The 22,835-nt window shown below is 41.4% G+C and overlaps 3 protein-coding genes across 3 annotated transcripts; 2 read left to right on the top strand and 1 right to left on the bottom strand.

The window, feature by feature from the left end:
* On the bottom strand, positions 1-4,970 carry blvra (biliverdin reductase A). Its single transcript, XM_037459013.2, has 7 exons — positions 4,846-4,970; positions 3,721-3,844; positions 2,778-2,897; positions 1,584-1,681; positions 1,401-1,508; positions 1,017-1,185; positions 1-524 (listed from the first exon to the last, which is right to left on the bottom strand). The coding sequence occupies exons 2-7, from the start codon at positions 3,837-3,839 to the stop codon at positions 266-268; spliced, it is 873 nt and encodes a 290-aa protein (XP_037314910.1). The 5' UTR covers positions 3,840-3,844; positions 4,846-4,970; the 3' UTR covers positions 1-265.
* Positions 4,816-13,784, top strand: LOC119209595 (cytochrome c oxidase assembly factor 1 homolog). The gene is made up of 6 exons (XM_037459014.2): positions 4,816-4,932; positions 7,942-8,073; positions 10,283-10,382; positions 11,701-11,852; positions 12,407-12,483; positions 12,990-13,784. The coding sequence occupies exons 1-6, from the start codon at positions 4,918-4,920 to the stop codon at positions 13,105-13,107; spliced, it is 594 nt and encodes a 197-aa protein (XP_037314911.1). The 5' UTR covers positions 4,816-4,917; the 3' UTR covers positions 13,108-13,784.
* A 3,895-nt stretch (positions 13,785-17,679) lies between these two features.
* ccr12a (chemokine (C-C motif) receptor 12a) lies at positions 17,680-21,382 on the top strand. Its single transcript, XM_037459388.2, has 2 exons — positions 17,680-17,776; positions 18,974-21,382. The coding sequence occupies exon 2, from the start codon at positions 18,989-18,991 to the stop codon at positions 20,060-20,062; it is 1,074 nt and encodes a 357-aa protein (XP_037315285.2). The 5' UTR covers positions 17,680-17,776; positions 18,974-18,988; the 3' UTR covers positions 20,063-21,382.
* Positions 21,383-22,835: the final 1,453 nt, after the last annotated feature.

Here is a 22,835-nt window from a genome sequence, read left to right on the forward strand (position 1 = left end):
GACAATGAAGCATATTTTATTGTTTTTTTCCCCACATTCTTTCATCATGGATTGATCATTCTGACAAAACTTATTTTCTAGACCATGGAGACCATTGTATGCCATTATTTGTGATTCTACAGAACTGGTTTGTAGGATACTTCCATGTGGAAATGTGTGCACACTCAGTTTTCAACCAGCATCAGTCACTTTTGAGTGAAACATAACTTACTTTAAAAGTTCTTACAAAAACTTAAGGGCATGGTGATGATATGAAGATGGATTATTATTTTTTTAAGGCAAGTTGTTGTATCCTCTCTGCCAGCTCAAGGCAGTGCAGGACCCTGGTTTTCTCTTTGTGGAGCTCCTCTGCACTCACTTGGCCTGTCAGCTTGGCAGAGAAGTGGATCAGGTCCTGCATGAAGAGGCCCACATCCCCTCTAGGAGCAGCTGGGATCTGGGTCAGAGTGTAGGTCTCAAAGTGAAAGTTGATGTTCTTGGTCCTAGGTAGGCTAGGTCCCCGTTCCTCAATCCACGTCAGAGGTCTACAAGGGGGCCAATGAAAGAAGGAATGAAGGAATGTGCTTGGTGTCCATGCAGCTCTGCACTTACCCACTGGACCCTGGCAGCAGATAACGGCCACACAGCAGCAACATAAGACTGTGTGACAACTAAATGTAGCAGAGTGGAACACATTCCATGTTACTAATATGATAAACACTAAAGGTTTGGTTTCTTATGATGTAACCACAACTGATCAAGCCATCACAACCAATCTCAACCACATTCAGAATTGGTATCAGAACAACTCAAATGCTCCTGCTTTCTCCAGAACCTGGAACTGGACCCTGAAGTCAGTCTGTAGTATGTAGGCAATTCTGAGCAGGAGATACTGCTTCTAAAACCACATGGAAACCAGATGTGCAGCTACTATATACTTCATGTATTTTTATCAAGAGCACCAAATCAGAACCATTGACAAGACAGAGGTATTTATTCGTATTGCATGACATTGGAAGACCTACAATGCGACTCACCTGTTGTCAGAGGTAAGCAGCTTTGCAGTCATCTTGCTGTAGTTGTTACCAGAGTCTTCCTCCATGGTGGCTGCAGCCACTGACAGATCACCAAACAACTCGACCAACCACGTCAGGCGAGCAATGCCACTGAACGCTTGGAAACCAAAGCCAGGCTTCAGAGCTCCACCTTCAACAAGTATAGTATACATGATTACATGTCCTTACTGAGGTCGAGCTGAATTTGAGTTCTCTTTGAGCAACTTCTATAGGGGACTGGTGTGGCGCTTTCAGCACAGTGTACAGCATGACAGATTAAACTGGGAAAACCAAATTCATTTTTATTTAGATTTTACGACGGAGGTGAAAGTTTTGGTCAAAAAGCCGATCACTTGTGTGTCTCACCTGTAAAATGAAGAGTGCCTTCCTGCAGGATTTTACCCTGAATCTCTCTCTTCAGTGCTTTGAAGTCTTCTGTCAGAAGCTCAATGTGTTCCTCATGGAGTGTCACTCCTAACACACACACACACATGCTGTTATAGCATGAATACATGTGAGAGCTTATATGTTGTCAGAAAGTAGCATCACCTTTTTTCTGGGCTAAATCCCAGAGCTCCACAGCAGCCCTGTAGCTCATGGTCATGGGATACTCAACACAGACGTGCTTTCCTGCCTGTAGAAAGGTTCTGAGACAGGAGGGGGTAGTTTTGTGTCAAAGAAAAATACATTTGTATTTATTTCAAAAGTGCATTTTCTTTCTCAAAGGTTTGGAGAACTCCACAAAATATGACACAGCGGCATATTACATTACGACTATGCGACTTACATTGCATTATAATCCATGTGTTACATTTTGCCTGGGGAGAAATTAGGGGTCAGGTGTCTTGCTCAGGGACACTTTGACGTGACACATGGGGCAGCCGGGATTCAAACTGCCAACCCTGCGGCTCCCAGCGCATCGCACTACTCCATGCGCCACCATCGCCACTTGTTTGATATTAAAAGGTTTTACACCAGGTTTGGATGTAAAACACATTTGACCATCACAAAGTGTTGGTGCTCATGTGATGGATGAACTAAATTATTACAGTTCATAAAAAGCCATTTGAAATGTACAAAATTCTTTGAGTGAATTGTCCGGTGTAAGGCAAAAGTGTTCAAGTGCAGAGTTGAAATCACACTGCAAAAAGTCAATTGTACGAAAGAGCTGGAGTCATTTTCCAGTTTTAAGATCAGGTACATGTGACACTTAGTAAAGTTAAATTAACCCTTTGATAGTTTTGAAATGTAACTGTACAGAACATGTCAGATCGCCGGTGGGATCGGTTAACAGGGCAAAACACAAACAAACACTAATTGTACATTTATAAAATGTCCCCGCTGCATGCTGGGCACAGCTCCCAACAAGAAGTAACGCTAACTCTGCTGCTACATGAAAACACAAAAAAGAGCAACACAGGAGGAACAACGAGAGACCAGAGATGCACCAACACAACAAGAGAAGAGCTGTGTCTGTTTGCAAGATTTAGGGTTTTGGAAAATTCAACGAATTCATTGCAAAGTCTGTTGAGCCGCTGGTGTTGCCTCTGGTGGTAACACTGGCAGCTACAAGGAGCTACAAGGAGCTACAAGAAGCTACAAGGAGCTACAAGGAGCTACCAAGCTAGCCCGCCGGCCAACAGCTGACCGGGTAGTTTTCGGGTCAATGAATTCATGGGTTTACTTGAAAAAGCAATACCGTCACATACCAGGATACCGCCAGAAGTCGAACTTGCAAATTACCTGATATTGTCCTCGTGCAACACATTTTCAGTGCACACGAAGGCCACATGAATGTCTTCTCTAGTCACAGCCTCTTCAGCCGAGATCTGACTTACACCCTGGTGCGGGTCCAAGCTTCTCCTGGTGACAAAAACATCTATCAGCTTGATAATGACAGCAATGCTACTTCGATCAAAGACATTAGCCTCTTTTAACATGATAAGGAATATAGTAGACTTAACCTAAATATGCATTTTAAAATTGCTTCTATTACATAAACAGTGTGTACTGAAATAGCTCCATTTTCAAAACTTAAGGCATGCTAGCAGATTGCTGTACTCATGAAGCAGCGCCGCCATTTTTAGTCCTCATCAGAAACGCCAGGGGCTGTGGGCACATTGCCAAAGTGCAGTGCTTCCCCTATCATTGATCAATGATCGCCCGCCCCCCTGAAAAAAGTGTGGAATTAAAAAAAAAATGTCTTCCACGCACGGCGATTCCGCTACAACACGTGCGCGCATGTCCGCTGGCACACGTGCACACGTGTGCCAGCGGACATAGCGGCCGGGTGACATCGTCAGCGCCACCCACCTCTTTTGGAATTTAGTTACAAAGATGTAGATAAAAAAAATGATATGGTCCAATCCAACAGCCCCGCAATAGATTAAGAATGTATTGCAATCACAATATTCATAGTCTACCTCTGTATTGTTGACCTGCGTTCCTTCTTTTGTTTTTCTTATCAGGTTGGTTTGCTATTTAAACAGAAAGTCAGGTGTCTTTGTAACGTGCGCGTGTGTGTGTGTGTGTCATAACATCTTCATTTGGTGTATTGCAGGGCTCTGCGAGATGAGTGGAGCATAGCCTTTACAGGCTGAGCTCTCTCTTCGATATACCAATACTTCATTAAATAGGACAGCTCGGTGTGTCTACCTGTGCATGCTGGCAATCATGTGTGGTTTACCTGGAGATGAATCCTTTGACACTGAGGTTGGCTGCAGGACTGCCAGGTAAAGGAACTAACATGTCTCTAATCCTCACACAGCCTGCTGTACCAACGCCAACAACCACTGCCCCCCACATTCTGACTGAAACACATAGACAAGAGACAAAGAGTGAAGTGGGTTAAATTGGGTGACCGGGATTTCCAAAATACATTTATAGATAACAAAGTGATTCTTTTTAGTGTTCAAACCATTCGATCTCATAACTTTTCCATTTTGTAAATCAAATATGGGTAAAAACGGCAAAGCACCATAGTAACATCAGTTTAAAAGTACAAACTTCTTTCATTTATTCTTAAAATAGTGTTATTTTGATCTAAACATTCCTACCACTGCTGAGAACGTGTTTAAAAGTTAAATGTATTAACCTGGTTCACCTTTAATCATCTAGAGCTTTGTGCTCATGTAAACATGTTTGAACTCTCGTACACATAACCGTGAATGGGTGAGGAATTTAACTTAACTCTTTCATATAATAATATATTATTCTGCTGTGCAATGGCATTTTTCCACGGGTTTTAGATGCACAACACTTCACAAAAATCAGCACGCAAAATCCAAATGAAGTGGGTATAAAGTCACTGCTTGGTCTGACTTGGTCAGGAGATGCTCTCCTACAAACTACAGGGTTTTATGCCAAGCTGAAATTTTACAACAGAAGATAATACGTAAATAAGTGCAGGTAATTACTGTCTATTAAAACCATTCCATCATGAAGCGCCTTTCAGGTCACGTGTTCACGGGACTCATGTGATTCATACGGAACCTCTAGGCTGCTAGATGTGCACTTTTGGGTCAGATACTTCCTCCAGGTCCACGAGGGACCATCCGGGGTCACCTTCACACGACCGTTGAGAACATGATGGGCACTATCCCCTGCTCCAAAACGTAGCGTTACACAACGTGGAAGGTTACACAACGTGGAAGGTTAGCTCATTACATGACGACCTCGCTCCATGTTCGAACACCGTGCTGCTGGTCGGCTAGACGAATATACTACTCCTTAACGTGGATATTCATGCTAGTAGCACAGCACAGCCCCCCAGGACCCTGGTGATGGGACCGGGGCGCTTCCAGCCTCGTACCTGGTGTCCGTAGCTCGGCGGGGACTCTCGGAAACACGTCCAGCTGTTGTCGTACCGCTTCCCTGGCTGGAGATGACGTCACACGGGGTAACGTTTGCGCGTTGGCTAACGGCGAGCCGGTGTTACACCCCAACTGGTTTAAAACCCTACTGGTGTTCCTACGCGTGCGTGTTTGTGTTCACTCCACAGCAGCAGATGTGCCTGCCTCTGTTTCCTGATTCGTCACACATTCACAAAGATATTGCTGAACATCCTAAACACGCATCACATATCCACTGCAGCGTTTACGATTGTATAAGTGAGCACGACCACAGCCACGTGATGGAAGACATTTATTTAAATGAAACGACCTGGATTCGAACCCCGTGGGGCAAAACATGCATCTGGCGGCTGCTCTAAACAGTGCACAGAAATCTGCGACCCTTAATGCATCCATTACGTTGACATGGATCAGGATGGAGGAAACCTTCTGCTGTAGAGGATCTAAAAGAACTGGTTACTAGAACACTTCCGAGTAGGGAAACCAGTAGGTGTAAAAACGTGTTGGGGTGTAACACCGGCCGTGGTTATATCAGGTTCTCGCTCACGCGCGCGCCTCGCGCCGGCTTCACCAGTCGCGTTGGTGGAGGCGCGCTCGCTGCGCTGCAGCGGACAGCCCGAAGTACTGGGGAGGGCGCGCAGCGGTGTATTCACTGAATAATATGAATTACCGGGTAATAAACCAGTAGTGCTTCTAGATGGTATAGTTTAGTATTATCAAACCTCTTGGGTTTCCTCAGGAGAGTGGCCTCTTAGAGATTGTCAGAGTCAGCCGGGATAACATTTTACCAACCTGAGCTGTTGCCCCCGCGACCCGACCCCGGATAAGCGGCTGAAGATGAACGAATGAATGAATGAGGATGAACTTCTTGAAGGAAATTTTACCAACCTGATTCTGAGTATGTTTTGTTACATTAGTTAAAGTTTCATCATTCAAGCCAATAAGCAATCATTTTGATGGTTAATTACCAGGAACAACATTTTATGAAAAACAGATCCAGTCAACTCCGTGTTGCTTTTTCTAAGAACATGAGGTTGACCCCCGCCCACCCTAGGACTGTGGTCTCTAGACTAGTGATAAGGAAGATAAGCTAACTGCCCCTCTGCTGTTTTAAGCAAAGTGAAGTGTTGCTGTGGCAGTGCTCTATAAAAAAGTTGACTGGTTTTGTTGAATGATTTAGTTTAGCTCTCCTTAAATCAACAAGCAAAGCGTCTAGTCCATTTTGGCAGCATCGACTATCGAACAACAAACTCACATGTCTCAGCCTCTCGGTCAATAAGCACCGCTTCCCCCCAACGCTGCCTTCTTTTCCCCCGCTCCAACAACTCCGCCCAGTCCGTCAAGTGTCCGGATGACACCACCCTCGTTGGTCTCATCTCTGCAGCGCATCCTCCGCTCTGCAGAGAGGGTGATTGGCTGCAATCTGCCGTCTCTCCAGGACTTGTTCGCTTCTGGGACCCTGAAGCGAGCCAGAAAGATTGAAGCCGAACCACCTTCCATCCGGCAGGAGGCTGAGGTCCATCAGGGCCAAGACCTCACGCCCAATGACTGACTCTGACATCCCGGCTTTCCGGTCACTACTGTGCACATTCCTTTATAGTCCTTACACTTGATCACTTTCACATACACTCACAATACATATTATGCTTCGCAGTGCCCTGCTAGTAGCATAAAACATAAAAACTGTGTTGTAAAAAAAGGAATAGGCAACATGTCTGTGAGGGACCCCAAATTGTAGCAGAATCTTCTGCTGAATGTAGGACTGTTGCTCAGACTCTGGCTGGAATCTCTTCAGGGGGGTTTTCTTAAAAGGTTACACTCTTGCTTTAAGGAGGAGTTGGCAGTTAGGGTGACTAAGGGCTGCTAAATGCCCTAATCTGACTGAAACCATCAAACTGCCTTTGGGGGGACCATAGAGAGTCACCCTCCACCCATTTTCCTCCCACTTTACCAAAGCCCATCCACCTAAGAGAGTATCCTGAACATTTCCCCCTCTCTGTCCCATTCCTCATTCTGTCAATTTTACCAGCAGCCTGTCAGCGTCCCATAGAGCTCAAGTATCCCTGAGTCACTTGATGGTTAAGACCTGATGTCCCCCCAAAACCTCAGGGTCCTAATCAACCTAACTTGGAAAATGGTAGAGTTTGATTGGTCGGGCTACTGTGGGTGAGTGCGTAACACGGTCATCCTCCAATCAGGGTGGGCGGTTTCATCCCAGGCCCGACTAACCTGCATGTTGATATGTCCAAGACACTTGACCCCAGCATTGCTCCTGTAGCTGTGACTACAGTGTGTGAATGTTAGTTACTGATGGGCAGGTGCACTGTGTGTGGTAGGTCCTGTCATTAGTGTAAAAATGCGTGAGCGATAACATTAATTGTACAGTAGGGTTGTCACGATACCAAAATGATGACGTCGATACTATACCTGCCAAAATATTACGATGCCCGATACTTACGCTACAATACCACAATACTGGAATATTTATCTATGAAAGCAATAAATAAAACATCTGTAAGGTTCTCTTTTTACCAGCTTGTTCCTGCCCAGCTTTTTGAATGCTTATTCATATTAGTATTAGCCCACAGCACGATATTAATGAAAACGAGTATTTCTCACCCCACACATCCAATGTCTCACGCTGGTTCATCTCTGACCTCGACGGTAAATGACGCAGAACTTCAATTCATTTTTTCAGTTCATTTTATTTTGTATAGCCGCATTTTCCTCAGAGGGCCTTGATAAAACCAAACAAGTCATGTGCAGAGGTGCGTTTTTAATTTGAGCTTAATTAATTTTTCATGTTCTTGCCTTAGAGGGGATTGGCTAAAAACTATGGTGGGTATCATTAGGATTTAATCGTTGGGATATTAGTAGTTATTGAGACTTTTTATTCTTCTTTTGTAATCTTTTTATTTTAGCCCTTATCAAATGGCTGTTGCCCAACCCTTGTTCACATCAAAGTGTGTGAGGCAGTGAGGGTTGTTATTAGTATCTGTCGTGTATCATATCATCTTTTATATGGGCCTATAGATGTGTATATATCTGTATTGTAGGACAGACGCCGCCTGCTCTACACAAGCAGCACGCGCCTGTATGTTTATGGAGCGTACCCGCACCCAATTGGCGACCATTCCTGTGACGTATACGGAAGTAAAAAGAGCCGAGCCCTCCTTCTGCTAAACAAGGTGAGAATGTTTTCAGATCGGTTTTGTCAGTGAGCAACATTTGTTGTGAATGTACACGTTTATACGCAGAAATAAATGAACTTGTCTGTACTTGTATCATGTTTTTTGTAGTCTTTTGACATCAAACCAATGACACCTGTCCACAAGGAGCACGTTGGGTAGAGTTAGCGACATATTCCCAGGCACGGAGCTCCGGACACGCGGGTCAAAAGACACACACGACACCCCTCTGCAACCGTAGTGACAACCAGCTACAACCAGCTACAACCCCATTTTACCATCATTCACCTAAATAGAGGCACAAATTACAGACCTATTCAATAGCTTCACTATTATGAATGGAAACACGGCCAAAAGCATTTAATAAATCACTGGGCTCATTATTGTTTCTACTACAAAATGTGCTTTTGATTTCAAATGATTCATTATTTTTATATTTATTGCAAACAATGTTCAACAATGGGCTTATTCTTGTTGTAAAATAACTTTTGATTAATTATGAGTAATTATTTTGAATTATTAAGAATATTCCATAACTTCACCAGTGGCTCTTGTTTTCTTTTGCATAATTTTAAATAATGTAATTCAAATGCAGTGTATATTTAGTTTTAGGATGAAGGGAAGTGATTTCTAAGGATTATGCCAAAGCACCAGGTTTAGAAGATACTTTGGAATTATCTGTAATAAATCCTTAAATTATTGATACATTTATTTAATAAAAGCTTCTCAAACTATTTGGGCAAATGTTACATGCTGTAGCGTTAAGAAGTCTGATGAGTCTGACTAAATGCATTAGTTATTAATGAATTATTCTACATCAGATGAAGTGGATGAGTATGTACAAATCATTTAGCTAGATTATCCTCTGGCTTTAATGCTTTAACTTCCAGCTCTTGGACTGCTTCCCCGTTGCTGAGCCTGCATGGCCGTTCCTCTGCGCTGGTCATTCACTGGATTTATGCTTCTGTCTACAACATGGGACTCTGCTACCTGTTGTGTGTCTTGAGGGAAATAAAAACTCAGATTGAGACTTGCCCTGCTGTTACTGCCGTACCTTACTCGTTACAATATTGCTTGCAGTAAATATTCAAATTAATGAATCATAATCCATTAAGAGCCCATGTCATCAATAACTACCACTAACTAATGTATGAAATTATTTCGGCCATGCTACCATTCATAACAGGGAACAGGGAATATTTTTGTAATATATATTTTATTGAACCAGGCAGTCTGAATCTACACCAAACTCACTCACGCACCGTCGTTATGGAGATACAGGAGCTAATAAGAAAGAAAAAAGCATGGTGTCACATCACAGGTTCTAAATTCCATCACTGAACTTGAACAAGTTTTAGCTCATCTTGAGTTACGCCGAGATGCAATGACGCAATATAAAGCAACATGTATACCAATCATCGGTAACCGATGAAATGAGTGGTCTGCTGCTGTGTTTAGTGGGAAATGTACCCATGACAGGAGTGGTATATCGCTCCTGCTCCAGCAGCAGGTACTGTTTCCTGTACCGTTTGCTAAAAGTACCAAATGTTTTCTACAAGCCACTCCACCACAGTCAAAGAGATTGGTATCCATAATAAGCCTTTTTGTAAGAGCTAAATGTGACCACAAACTACTACATATTTAAAATGTCTGCCACTCAGCTCATATCTCCCAAAATCTCATATCTGATTAAAAAATGCTGTTGGGTTGTTATCAGAGGAACCAGCGCTCAGCCAACCTCCAGAGATGCCTTTCAAAGCTATGACCTATTCACATCATTTACACTACACTGCAATTTGGGTGTGGGTTTACTCGGCCACTGAACCTGTGTGGTTAAGGATAAATAAAAGAGGCACACAACAAGGTCTGGGTCTAGTTAAGACGGTGTCTTGGTCCAGACCCAGAACTTAGTCTACTTACTAGTAACCTCTGCTATATACACAAAACACACCATGCATTCCAAAGCGCTATGACACAGTTGGGACACCGATTACTCCCTTAAATGTTTGATGTGACTTCCACTGAGTTGCCTTTTAAATGTCACAAAATCCATATCAAATAACTACAATTCCTTCTGGTAAATAATAAATCCACAATTCCTTCTGGTAAATAATAAATCCTCAGTTTCTCTCGTATGATGAACCGTCTCATTGTGGTTCTTTGTTGTGTGCATTGTTCTGCATTAACCTGAGCACACCTGTGACTGCAGGAGAACATGAGGATTTCCACAAGTCACCTGCAGCAGCTCACCATCTTCACCACCTTGTTGACCGGGGGTGGGATTGGCACCATGTACTATCTCTTGCAGAGTGAGTGCAAATGAGCTGTGTGCATGTGGATGTATTAGCAGAAGATGGGCAATATATCGACACGTGGTAATGTATTTTATATAGTGCTGGGTCAAAGATGAAAAAATGTAGTCAATTAATCGCATTATGCGCAAACTTCAATAATGAATTAAGTTATAGGAACAATAGAACAGCCTGTTAGAGTGCAGGAAAGCACAAATGGAAAAAGGGAACTTTGTAGTCCGGGAATGGACCAACCTTCTGACTTGCGGGCGACCGTGGCGTGTGACCTGGTGTGACCTAATACAAATGACATTTATCATTAAATCATTACATGAAAGGATTTGGCTTTTAACAAGAAGCAAAGCATTCATTTGCAAGGCAATTAAACACATTTTACCAACATGAAAAATACAAAAACATGTTGAAATATGACTGTTTGAACATGAAAACATCTGAGGCCTGCTCTCAAACCTATTACCTCAATTTAGTATTTACATGAATTGATTAAAGTTGACTATGGTTTGCTACAGTTTACTTGAAGAACTATCAATCCTTTCAAATGTAAATGACCATTGTAAACATCCAAATCAAGACCACATAATGTGCAATGACCAAATCTTCAGCTTTTATAAGCGTGTAAAAGCTCCTTTTGCATGAAAACCAATGCAACTAATTAAGACAAAAAGAGTAGCTCATTGCATATAACTAAGGACCAGGGACCTAAACGCAAGGCTTTGTTGTCTCTGTCCGTTTACTTGCAAGGCTTTTTACATGGCCGGCAGAAATCTCAGGGTCCTGTATTGTTTACACTGTGAAATTGCTTGTCCCAGCTACAAAAGACAACCCTTAACCCACCTACAATTGGCACAATACATTTTCTGGGCTGGATCATCAACCAGCCATTGTCAACTGGTCTGCCACTTTTCCTTGAACAGTCTTTTCTTTCCCTTGTTCATTTTTGGTTTCATGACCAGTTGTAAAAAATGTATAAATTGATTTGTTGTCTTTAAATACAACTGTCAACAAGAGCGAAAAGCTGCAGATTAGCCAGAAGTGGTGCAGCAGAGAGGCTTGACTCAATGTGGAGGTGGCCGGCTGCTGTCTGGAGCTTCTTCCGTCCATGAAAGAATGATGTGCCTCTGGGGTACAAGTCTAGATAAAGAGGGGCAACCTCTTCTTGTTTTGTGAGAGATACTTCGTGTCAACTACTGCTCAAAGTACTATTTGAAAGTCGTAAAATGCTCTCAATTGTTCCAAATCGACATCTATTTATTATTTCATAATCCTCTTCATTTCTGTCCACCTTTTCTAACCTTTCTGTCTGCGACCCTATTAGAGAAATTTGTTGCGTCGGACTACCACCGACTGGCTCTGGAGAGGTTGGAAGCATGTCCAGTTGCCATGGGCAGCCTGGGGGCTCCACCTTTAAAGGTTCACAACATCCATCTGACTGACAAAGACAACCGCATAAATCAACAGACTGCACAGGTAAGTGTTGTGTCCCCGCACCAGTAAGGGCCATTCTGTGTCTTGGATATGTTCATTCTTGTCCTTGGAACCCGGGCTATGACATTTGGACTGACTGGCCACAAAGACTGCTGATTTATACTAATATCCACTTGGATTCATGTTACTACTATTGTGAGAACATGTGTTTCATCAGTTTTCTCACCATCATCGACCAGTTATCCTCAGCTTCTACCAGTCCTCCCCATCCCTAACCCCAACATAGATTAGCCACATATATACATACACACTAAACATTTACTCACATGTTGCCTTGCTCTCCTACCCACTACCCACTATCAGAACTACATAATACTGCCCAATTAGTTAGGAGCATCCTCAGTTCTGTCCAATCAGTCACTCGTTCACGGCAGTATAGGAAACAGTGGTGCGTTACAGTATCTTTTCTTACTGTGCACCACTGATAAAGGTATCCGTTGATTGGTGTGTATTTCAGATGATGGGTAGCTGTACCACACAATCCTTATGTCAAGAGCTCTGGTATCTATCCATTGTTTTTAATTTAATGTGTGCAGATAAAGATCCCTGTGACTGGCTCAGAAACTGGAGGTTATCTGTATACTTCTTCAATTCAAGACCCTGACACTAACAGGTGAGAACATTCTCTATAGTCTATAGTAAAGGTCACCTACAATGGGGCATGCACTTATTGCATGGCGGACTGCGGGACACTGTGAATGCTCAGCGTGTGGTATTCACCATGTACGGGTCTCGAAGGTCTTCTTGTAAAACAATGAGTTTCTCGATGTGTTGTCATGGTGATTTTGCTTTGTGGAACCGAAAAGCCTGATCTATGTAATCTTATCCTGAAAGTTATCCGGCTAACTCAGTTAGCCATGTAAGAGGAAAGGGGCTCAGGATGCACCAAGACAACAACACACATCTACACAAACACAGACAATGGTTGTTTCTTCCTCTCATGGACTCATTAATCCTGCACATCACTGCATCTTTTTCAACCTTTAAGAAAAAGTGTCTTTGTGTCCTGTTATTTTATTTGAATCTACTTAATAAATCAAAGTTCATGTTGCAGTGTACATTTATTATTATAAGTGCTTTGTGTCCACCATTCCAACATGTGTCTTTCTCTTCCTTCAGGTGGAGTCTGAAGCAGGCAGTTCTGAAGCTCCGGGACGGACACACCATCGACCTGCTGAATCCTCCTCCACCAGCTACAGAGCTCACGGGGGGGCTGGACACCGGCCGCTGGCACTGACCAACTGGACCAATGAGAGCAACCACAGTGGACGTTGTTCTGCTCCAACTGGTGTATTTACAAATCAGAGAGCCGGTACCCATAATGTAAAGCTCTGGATTGTTTTGTTTTCACTTGGATATGATTGGATTACATTTTTCCTGCAGGCATTTTGTTGTAGTCATTTCTAGACTTTTCTTTTTTATTCAACTTCATTGAAGCTGTGACAAATTGTGACATACAAACTTAGTATTTATAGTATAGTATAGCTTAGTATTCACTTTGACCACCAATGAATTACGATCTTTCCATTTATCAATACATTGTTCAAACATATTTCCTCGCATGCATGTCACGCTTTATCATCACTGACTTAGAGTTAGTTGATTTATAGCCATACAAGCCACTTGATGTAGGCTGTTTGCAAAAGTATATATAAGTGATGGTGTCGTTGTTAGGATTAGGGTTTTGTATGTTGTGTCTGGATTCATTGCGTATCCAAAGATAAGATAATCCTATTGTTAGTTCCACAGCGGGGAACTTTCTAAAAATTACAGAAACAAAGGGGATAGTGCAACAAGAGGCAAATCCATAAAAAAACATAATAATCGTAATGAATAAGCATTAAAACATGAATGCCCCTACTTAATTCAGTGAGGAACAATGACCAAGCTCCAGTATGTAACTCCTGGGGGGGGGGGGGGGATTCAGAGATTAAACTTAAAAAAAAGATATTCTTTCAGAAACTCAAATTGAGAGATTCTTATATTAAAGGCCCAATTTAAGGAAGAAACTGGATCATTAGTGTGGCGCTTTGAGAAACACAGGGTCTAATGCTCTTTGACACATGGACTCCTCTGACCAAAGAGAGTATGCAGGTTAATGGATGCATCAATGGTTTCAGTAGTTTTGTTGCATGGATGGAACATGGAACAACATGGACGCGTTTCAGAGGAGACAAAGACAACAGTTTGATTCTTTTGTACCGACAATCAATGCATTTAATCCTGGTGGGGAATACTAGAACATACAGCATCCATTTGTAGATGAAGATGTTCAAAGCCCTCGCAGGGAGCTGCTCTGGAGACTTTTTGGAAAGGGCACTTCTCCTTCTTCAAACTCGTTGAGGAAACATATAATATGAAAATGAATATCAAAATACCCTTTAGATTGCAGCCTGCAAGATAAGACGTAATAACCCAGAGTCAAAGTGCACTTTGTTGTACCAGTACAGTAGGTAGCAATACTTACTGCTTAAAAGATGTAAAGTTATGGAATGTGGGGGGTAAAAATTTGGGAAGAACTTGTACATTTTAACATCTGCTTATGTATTTTAGTTCAAAATTGAAACACTATTTTGTTATTTTATTATTAATGACAAATGTTTTTTATGGCTTGACTAGTTGCAGATAATGCAGAATATGCAAATGAACCTGATGATTTACAAAGTAAAAAGCCAAGCACAGTCTTTAGCTCAAATCAGGCAGTAGATGTTGAGTTGAGCTGCAGGCCGAGCCCCCCCCCTGGCTGAGGGGCAGGTTGAGGTGAGAGAATTGAATGCACCAGGTGGAGATGATCTGGAGATCAGGGTGGGTTGGAGGCTCTCACTCACAGGACGGTGAAGAGAAAGAGGAGACTGCAGAGACTGAAGAAGGAGCCGGTGAGCTTTTGACTGGTCGACTAATTATGGCATCAAATGCAAGATAAAAGGTTATATATTTAATAAAATGTGTGTTTTAAAACGTATTCAAGCTAAAAGTAATTGGATAAAAAGGATTTGTGTGTATTCTAAAGTTTGTAAGGTTAAAATCATCATTAAATAGTGTTTTAAAAATGTATTTAGTTTGGTTTTGGGATACTTTAAATATGGGTCTTTTTCTACTTATTTTGAGGTTAATTTCCAGTAGATTATACATTAAGTATGTGATATGGGGTTATGTGAATTGATTATTGTTTCTTTGGTTATAATTCTTTGACCTTCCATTTGTGTTTGTATTTCAAGGTTTTTTCACCTGGCTTGACCTGAAGAGTTAAGTTAAAAATAAAAGCAAGAAAGCAAAGAAGTCCGAATCGTGGTCATTGAGTGGAATCCAGTGTACACTCCTTAGCAAGCTGCCCTTTCAAGTGGGGAGCTGCAGTTGAACCTGTCACGGTTTGGGTCTGCTTTGCGTCTTATTTTGTAGTTTCATGTCTCTTGTGTCCCTGGGTAACTTCACTTCCTGTCTTGTCCTGTGATTGCCTGATTGCTTCCACCTGTGTCCAATCACCTGCACCTCCCTTGTGTATTTAAGCCCTGTGAGCCTGTTGTACTTTGTCGCGTCATTGTCTAATGTCAGTCGTTGTTGGAGCACGTCTTGATTTTGGTTTGGAATAAAGAGCACTGGTTTTTTTTTTGGAAAACTCTGCGTTTGGGTCCTGCCTTCCGCCTGCACCAGCATCCGGCCCTGACAGAACTTACAGAAGTGACACACTTGGCAGTAGTGTTTGAAAGCAGAGTAGGTTGAAGAGGATGTGTAGTTTATATTGCCTTAAGGCCGATATCCATCATGTACCAATCTCACTGTAGTCTTAGCCACTCATTTTCCCCAATGGTTGGTGACTCTGTATAACATTCTAGATATGCAACTGTTTGCTAATGCAAGCTTTATTGGAATGAGGCAAAAGTGGAATTCCTCGGCATGTCCTCATAAACTGCTTTGTATGATACCTCCCAAAATGTTACTTCTCATTTTTTGTGCGTTAATCAACAGATTTAAATTCCCACTCGGTACATCCAGTCTTCTAAAGAAACTTGTGCATCACAGAAAGATTGTGAAATACTTTTGGGCACCCATGGTACAGAGAAAGGGTTAGGAGAGGCCATTTAGATTCAAATAATTACGGAATTGGTGCAAAAGAAGTAAGCTACCATGTGACAAACCTATGTTGAAAAAAAAGACAGCTACCTACCGGAGAAATGGACATTTACAGACAATTGTGGCTCAGTGCAGGAAAGGTGGTCCTTCAAACCGTTGATTGTTGGTTCTATCCCCAGCTAAACTGCATGTGGGTTTTTCTTTGGCAAGACACTAACCCTGTGACCATGGTGTATGAATGGTGTGAATGTTCGATAGTCTTGATGGACATTTGTCATTTGCATGGCAGTTTCTGTCACCAGTGTATCAATAGGATAATCAGGACATGTTTGAGTAGTTCAATGACTAGAACAGGCTGGACCAGTTCAGTCCATTTACCATTTATTGCTGCACAAGGGCAACAAACAGAAGTTCCTAGCTAAGAGAAAAGTGTTTGTTGGATACATTTGAAAAACTCAACAGAAATGTCTCTTTCAAGAAATCCCAACCCAGTGTTTCAAGACACCAGCACTTCCACTTCTGAATGTTAGTAGGTTAGCGTGTGCCATTACGTGACTGTCACAAATAGCTCACCAAATAAAAGCAATATCAACTGGAAGGCCCTCTCTAGAACCAGGGTTCGGTTTGTATAGTCTGGACTACTTTACAAACATGGAGATGCAAAATGGCAGGGAGGAGGGGCTTCTTTCCAAGCTTATTCAAGCTTATTAAAATTCTTGTAATAAAATGAATATACACTAATGAAAACATTATGTATAATTGTACTTCTCCTCACCTACAAGGCACTTGCTGGTGAGGCACCGTCTTATCTTAAAGAGCTTGTTACACCGTATTGTCCTACAAGGCATCTACGCTCCATAGATGCTGGGCTACTTGTGGTTCCTAGAGTTTTAACAAGTAGGATGGGGGCCAGAGCTTCAGTTATCAAGCTCCTCTTTTGTGGAACCAGCTTCCACTTTCAGTCCGGGGGGCAGACTCGGTCAGTTCATTTAAGATAAAGCTTAAAACATTCCTCTTTGATATTGCTTATAGTTAGGGCTGGCTCAGGTTAGTCTGGACCAGACCTTAGTTAAGCTGCTCTAGGCTTAGACTGCCGGGGGACTTCTTAGGACACACCGAGCCCCTCTCTCACTCTCACTCTCTCACTCTCTCCTTCCACCTTTCAGTTAGAGGAGTTGAATGTATTGTACATCTTTTACATTGTTGATTCTGTACACATGACATCCATGTCAGTCTGTCCATCCCGGGAGAGGGATCCTCCTCTGACGTTCTCACTAAGGTTTCTTCCCTTTTTTCCCATTGAAGGGTTTTTTCATATTTTGGGGAGTTGTTCCTGTGCCGATGTGAGGGTTTGGGGACAGAGGATGTTGCATGTGTACAGACTGTAAAGCCCTCTGAGGCAGTAGTAATTTGTGATTTTGGGCTATACAAAATAAAATGAATTCAAATCAATTTCTGATAATAGATCTGCCTCAATCACATACATTGGACCTTAAGTGAAGTCTACCAATTTCTATGGGCTCTACCATTACTTTAGTGCATAAACATGTTTATCCCAAACAACGGTAGGCTATGCACACAGGTCAGAATTTGTCATACTACATTTAACCCTTTTCCATAATCCATGAAGAAATCCATGCCTTTTCAACTGCTATTTCTACTCCGTGATAGATAACAGAATCTTTATCCAACCTTCACAATGTTCCCATGTGTGTCTGTATGACTCCCCCTTCAGCAGAGACTTGTGTTTCACTGAAATTCTTGAACTCTGTCTGCTGCAGTCATTGACTCCCTCATCACTCCTCCTCTCACTGCACTACCACAAAGCCTTACTGGTGAGTTCAATCAGCCTTATCAGAATCATTCCCTAAAACAAATGTGGATTATTTTGTTTCAGTAATCTGTATTTAAAACCATAACCATATGGTTATTGGACTGGACAACATATATGTGTATATATAAATAGATACGTGTCCAATTAGCAGGTTCATTCTGGTTCATAGTGACAAGCAATAGTTTGATCCAAACAAAATGACCCCATCTAAACAGCAAATGTATCTTCTGATAATTAATAATGCTATTGTAAGGATATTTGTTTCTGATATACTGAGGTAATATAAATTACATTTAAATGTAACCGTCACATAGAAATCTAGGACTGCTCCACATATTTACCAAACAAATGTTGTGATAACAGAAATAAATCATAATATATTGTTTATAGATTTTTTCTGTGAGGGTTTCGGGACAGGAGAGGTCACATGTGTACAGACTGAAAAGCCAATATTCTAATGAATTATAATATCCTGACCAGTATTCATTGATGGAATATCAACATACTATAGACATACCCATACAAATGAACTTTGACAGGAATATGCAAGGCAGATTAATTTGTGTAATGGCACATAAAATGTGTGTATGTCTTGTCCATGTAGATATTAGTCTGTGTGTATGTCTGTGTATGTGCATGTGTTACCATGGATGTGTGTGTGTCCATGTAGAAATTAGTCTGTGTGTATGTATGTGTGTGTCGGTGTATAATTCTAAAATAATAAGTAAAAGTACAAACAAAAAATGTATTAATTCATAATACTAATGACTGATTTCTGGGAAGGAATCGCACAACAACACAACAGTTGATTGACAGGAAGTTTTACTTCTCAGTCAGCGGTTTCTGTTCTCTATTTTAGTAAAATGAGGAATCAACATAAAACAACAGTCTTAGCATTAGTCATTGGTTTTTACTGTTATTTCAACATACTATCTGTAGTACTTTGAAAGCAGTTACTCTGATATGTTGTCCGGATCCTCATTAGTATAACACAGCTGCCCTTACTCATTTCTACAGGTGAAAATAAAATATTGAATACAGGTATGAAGTTTATAATAAGAATTATAGTTACTAACATCCAGTGAAAAAACATCTACCCAAATCCAATTCAGCTATATCAAATCCATAGTTGGTTTTCTTAATTGCTGTTTTCTGAGAAATCCCTCAATGGACGTGCATGGTTCTTTTTGTCTTTCAGGTAAAAACTGCAGCCATGAGTGATGAAGATCAATATCTGTTATTCAAGGATTTTCTTTATGAAGCCAACACGACTGACCTAAGCTATGTGGTCAGTGAAATTGTCAAGCTTTGTGCAAAGAAGGCTGTCAACCAGTTTGGTGCCAGATTTATCCCGGCTTTCTACTTTGCCAACTTCCTCCTGAGTTACCTTGGAAATGGGCTTGTCCTCCTTATTATCTACAAGTACGAGAAGCTCTGCACAGTGACAAACATCTTCCTCCTGAATTTAGTCCTCTCCAACCTTCTCTTTGCCGGCAGTCTTCCCTTCTGGGCAACCTACCACCTGTCTGAGTGGATTTTTGGCATGGCTCTGTGTAAGCTGGTCAGCAGTGCCTACTTCATCGGCTTCTACAGCTCCATCCTCTTCCTTACACTCATGACATTTGACCGATACCTTGCAGTGGTTCACGCTGTGGCAGCCACTAAGAGTAGGAAAAAGGCATATGCCATTATTGCCTCAGTGGTAGTCTGGTGCGTTAGTATTGTAGCAAGTTTGAAAGAGCTAGTTCTCCAAAATGTGGGGCAGAATCAGTTGAATGGCCTGACATGTGAAGAGTCCGGATACTCTACGATCACCATGGAACGCTGGCGTCTGGTCAGCTATTACCAACAATTCCTGGTTTTCTTCCTCCTCCCTCTGTTTATGGTGATGTACTGCTACATCAGCATCACAGTCCGCATCCTATCCACCCGCATGAAGGAGAAGTGTCGTGCCATCAAACTTATATTTGTCATCATCTTCACCTTCTTCATCTGCTGGACACCCTACAATATTGTGATCCTCCTTCGAGCGATTCAGATCTCTCGCCCGAGTGAGGGTGATGACCACTGCTCCTTTGAAGACAGCCTAGACTATGCCCTGTATGTGACACGGAACATTGCCTATTTGTATTGTTGCATTAGTCCTATGTTTTACACATTTTTGGGGAAGAAGTTCCAGAGCCACTTCAGAAAGCTGATAGCTAAGAAGATCCCCTGTCTGAAGAGACACATGAGCCTCAGTAGCCAGAGCACCAAAAGCACATCCCGCACTGCTCATGAGTACTAGACAGACAGGCAGACAAACAGAGTTTACTCCATGACATTCTGCACGACCCTTCAACACTTTCAGGTAGAACAACAAAGATTTTAAAAATTAGATGCAATATACTGGATTGAAAAGCATGCACATGGGAGCAACCTACATGTAATGATTTGTAATCCAAGCTTCTCTTTTCTCTGTTTTCAAAGGCCTCACAGGTGTTTAGTACATGTTTGTGCATGAGATTGCACAGCCCATATGTCTGCAGTTGCATAGCACAAACCAAATTGAAAACCCTCAAGGAAACAAGGTTAGCTCTGTCAGCATTTTTGCTGTGGTGAGCACTGTTGTGTTCACACTGCACTGTTGGCTGTAAACTGCTAGCTCAGCTGTACTCATGTTGATTCAGTAGAAATCCTCCCAATAGTGTATATAGAAAATGTAACATACTTAGATGAACTAATCAGTTCAACAACTACTAATCTACAGACTGCTTACCATCTATTTCGCACAAATTGCGAAGTAGATGTTAAGCATCAAATTGTTTCCTTTTACTACGCTTTTTTCTTTTTTTTTAGCAAATGTTGTTTTTTTTCAAAAAGTCTGAGAAAGTTCACATGAGAAAGTTTGTTTTCAAGTGTGTTATGAAACCCATACCACGGTTAAATCTAATGTAATTAGGAGATGTCACAAAGCCAATAAGGTTCCCAATGTCTAAGACCATTGTTATTTCTATAATGTTCTACTGTTGAGGAATCCCCCAAAAGCCCTGTAGTGTACTCATGTGGTGAGAAGCTGATTATTTCTCTCCATATGAGCGTGGCTCCGTACCCATAACAGTGGCCGTTGTTTCCAAAAACACACACCTAACACAATGTACACGATGTACAAACGAATAATCACTTGTATAATATTTTGAATTGTATTTATGACCACACAAGAATGATTTCATGTTTGAAAAAGCTTTATTTTTCACTTTTTAACATCTTTGAAAAAAGATTTCTCACCCCTTGCTCTCCATTTGCCCGCTAAAACTACGATTGTGGTGTCTTTTATCAAGCATTATTAGAAAACCCGACCCACCCATTCCAGGACTTATCCATGAACGTTTAATGTCATTGTGAGTTAAGACAGACCTCCAGCAACCCAGGGAAGGACAACACATCACTGTGCAAAGTAATAGTTACACGTTGCATGTCCAATGTGCGTCTGAGTGATTTTAAGCATCTGCTTCAGATTTGCTTAGTGTTAAAATCATATTGAGTCAATGTTGAATGAAACTTGTATATTCGACACATCTTCAAAATGAACTGTGTTTTAACAATTTAATAAATATGTCAAACAATCTTTTGTGAGATCTGTTTTATGAAAACCTTTTTTTTTCTTTTGTGGTATTGGGTGAATCTTTAGATCATTTCCCCTTTATGATACAACATCTGAGGCAGTTTCCTTTCTGCCTAGCACATTTATCTGATGGGTCAGTGTAGTCAAGGGTGGGCCAACCACATACATCTCATAGGGGATGTAAATATTTAACTTGAGGTATTAGACTAAAATGTACGAGTAAGGTTCATCTACGACTATTGTATTTCAAAGAATTATTATTATTAGGGTCCTCTCTACGACTAGTCAAACAGGAACCTATTGTATTTCAAGGAATTATTATTTTTAGGACGTGAGCCGACTGAAAGTCGGGCGAAGCCCTGTTGTGTTTCTAAGAATTCTTATTATTTCAACACTTCAATCAGACTTATGGCCCTTATCATGTTCAAACACTCTTGAATTTTGAATCAGAAGTGCAAAAAATTTAGATATTCTTGGGGTCGTGCATTTGAGGATGAAGAAATGGCTCTCTGGCGCCCCCTGGAAGTGATTCCTCTGGGAATTATTTTCCACTTTTACCGATTGACTTGAACCTTTGCACACAGGTGCTCTTGGATGTGCTCTGCAAAAAAGTCAATCATGGTATGCAAATGTGCCTACCCATTTTTTCCGCCATTTTGAAGACCAGACCAATCTTAAGGACATGTTCACATTGGGTCTTGGAACATCCCCAAATATTTTCAGAATATTTGAACATTAGGGGGCGCTATAGTGATTCTCTGTATTTTTGCTTGTTTTTTGCAATTTTACTAACGAACTTCTCCGAGACTTTAAATCCGATCGATTTCAAAATCAACTTGATCCTGACACCCGTGGGGTTGAACGTTATTAAAATCTAGTTTTTATAAAACTACCTGGGCGTGATCTTGCGTCCAGTTTGGTCAATTTTGGACAATTTCCTGGAAAATGTAAAATGTTATAACTCCAAGGAACCCATGCAGTGATTTTCGAAAAAGTATAGCGCCACTTATTGGCTAAGGTTACTGCAATGCATTACATTTCCACAGTTAGATGTCCATCTCCTAGCCCTTTAATCTGATCGACTTCAAATCTGTGAATAGGTCAGAGTGAATATTGGGAGTTTTTGACAAACTTTGTTGCCGTGACAACACCAGCTTTGCATGAAAGTTCAAGCACATCTTCTGAGCCTTGGCAAACTCCAAAACTCTTGAAAACCTCTATGAGTGTCCTACGTGATGACCTTTACAGACCTGATGTGGAGTTTTGGTGCAAAAGTTGTAAATTGCCTCCATAGCGCCCCCTGGCAATTTTCGACGAAGCAGTGCCGGCACCCTGTTTGACCTACAAGTCGGTGATTTTTGAACAAATGTATTACAGGGAGACTTAAAAAACTGCTCTAAAACAAACAGGAAGTCAGTTATAGTTATTTGGTGTGAATATTCCCTCTATTTTTGCA

This window comes from Pungitius pungitius, chromosome 15 (genome assembly GCF_949316345.1).
Source record: "Pungitius pungitius chromosome 15, fPunPun2.1, whole genome shotgun sequence".
Classification (NCBI taxonomy): domain Eukaryota; kingdom Metazoa; phylum Chordata; class Actinopteri; order Perciformes; family Gasterosteidae; genus Pungitius; species Pungitius pungitius.

Excerpts from the sequence above, each read along its gene's own strand:
- blvra (XM_037459013.2), bottom strand. The coding sequence starts at position 3,839 with ATGTGGGGGGCAGTGGTTGTTGGCGTTGGTACAGCAGGCTGTGTGAGG. Across the intron at positions 1,682-2,777 it reads TTGCACGAGGACAATATCAG|AACCTTTCTACAGGCAGGAA; the intron begins GTAATTTGCAAG and ends CTCCTGTCTCAG. Across the intron at positions 1,509-1,583 it reads GGATTTAGCCCAGAAAAAAG|GAGTGACACTCCATGAGGAA; the intron begins GTGATGCTACTT and ends TGTGTGTGTTAG.
- ccr12a (XM_037459388.2), top strand. The coding sequence starts at position 18,989 with ATGAGTGATGAAGATCAATATCTGTTATTCAAGGATTTTCTTTATGAA.
- LOC119209595 (XM_037459014.2), top strand. Across the intron at positions 10,383-11,700 it reads CATGTACTATCTCTTGCAGA|AGAAATTTGTTGCGTCGGAC; the intron begins GTGAGTGCAAAT and ends CGACCCTATTAG. Across the intron at positions 11,853-12,406 it reads TAAATCAACAGACTGCACAG|ATAAAGATCCCTGTGACTGG; the intron begins GTAAGTGTTGTG and ends TAATGTGTGCAG.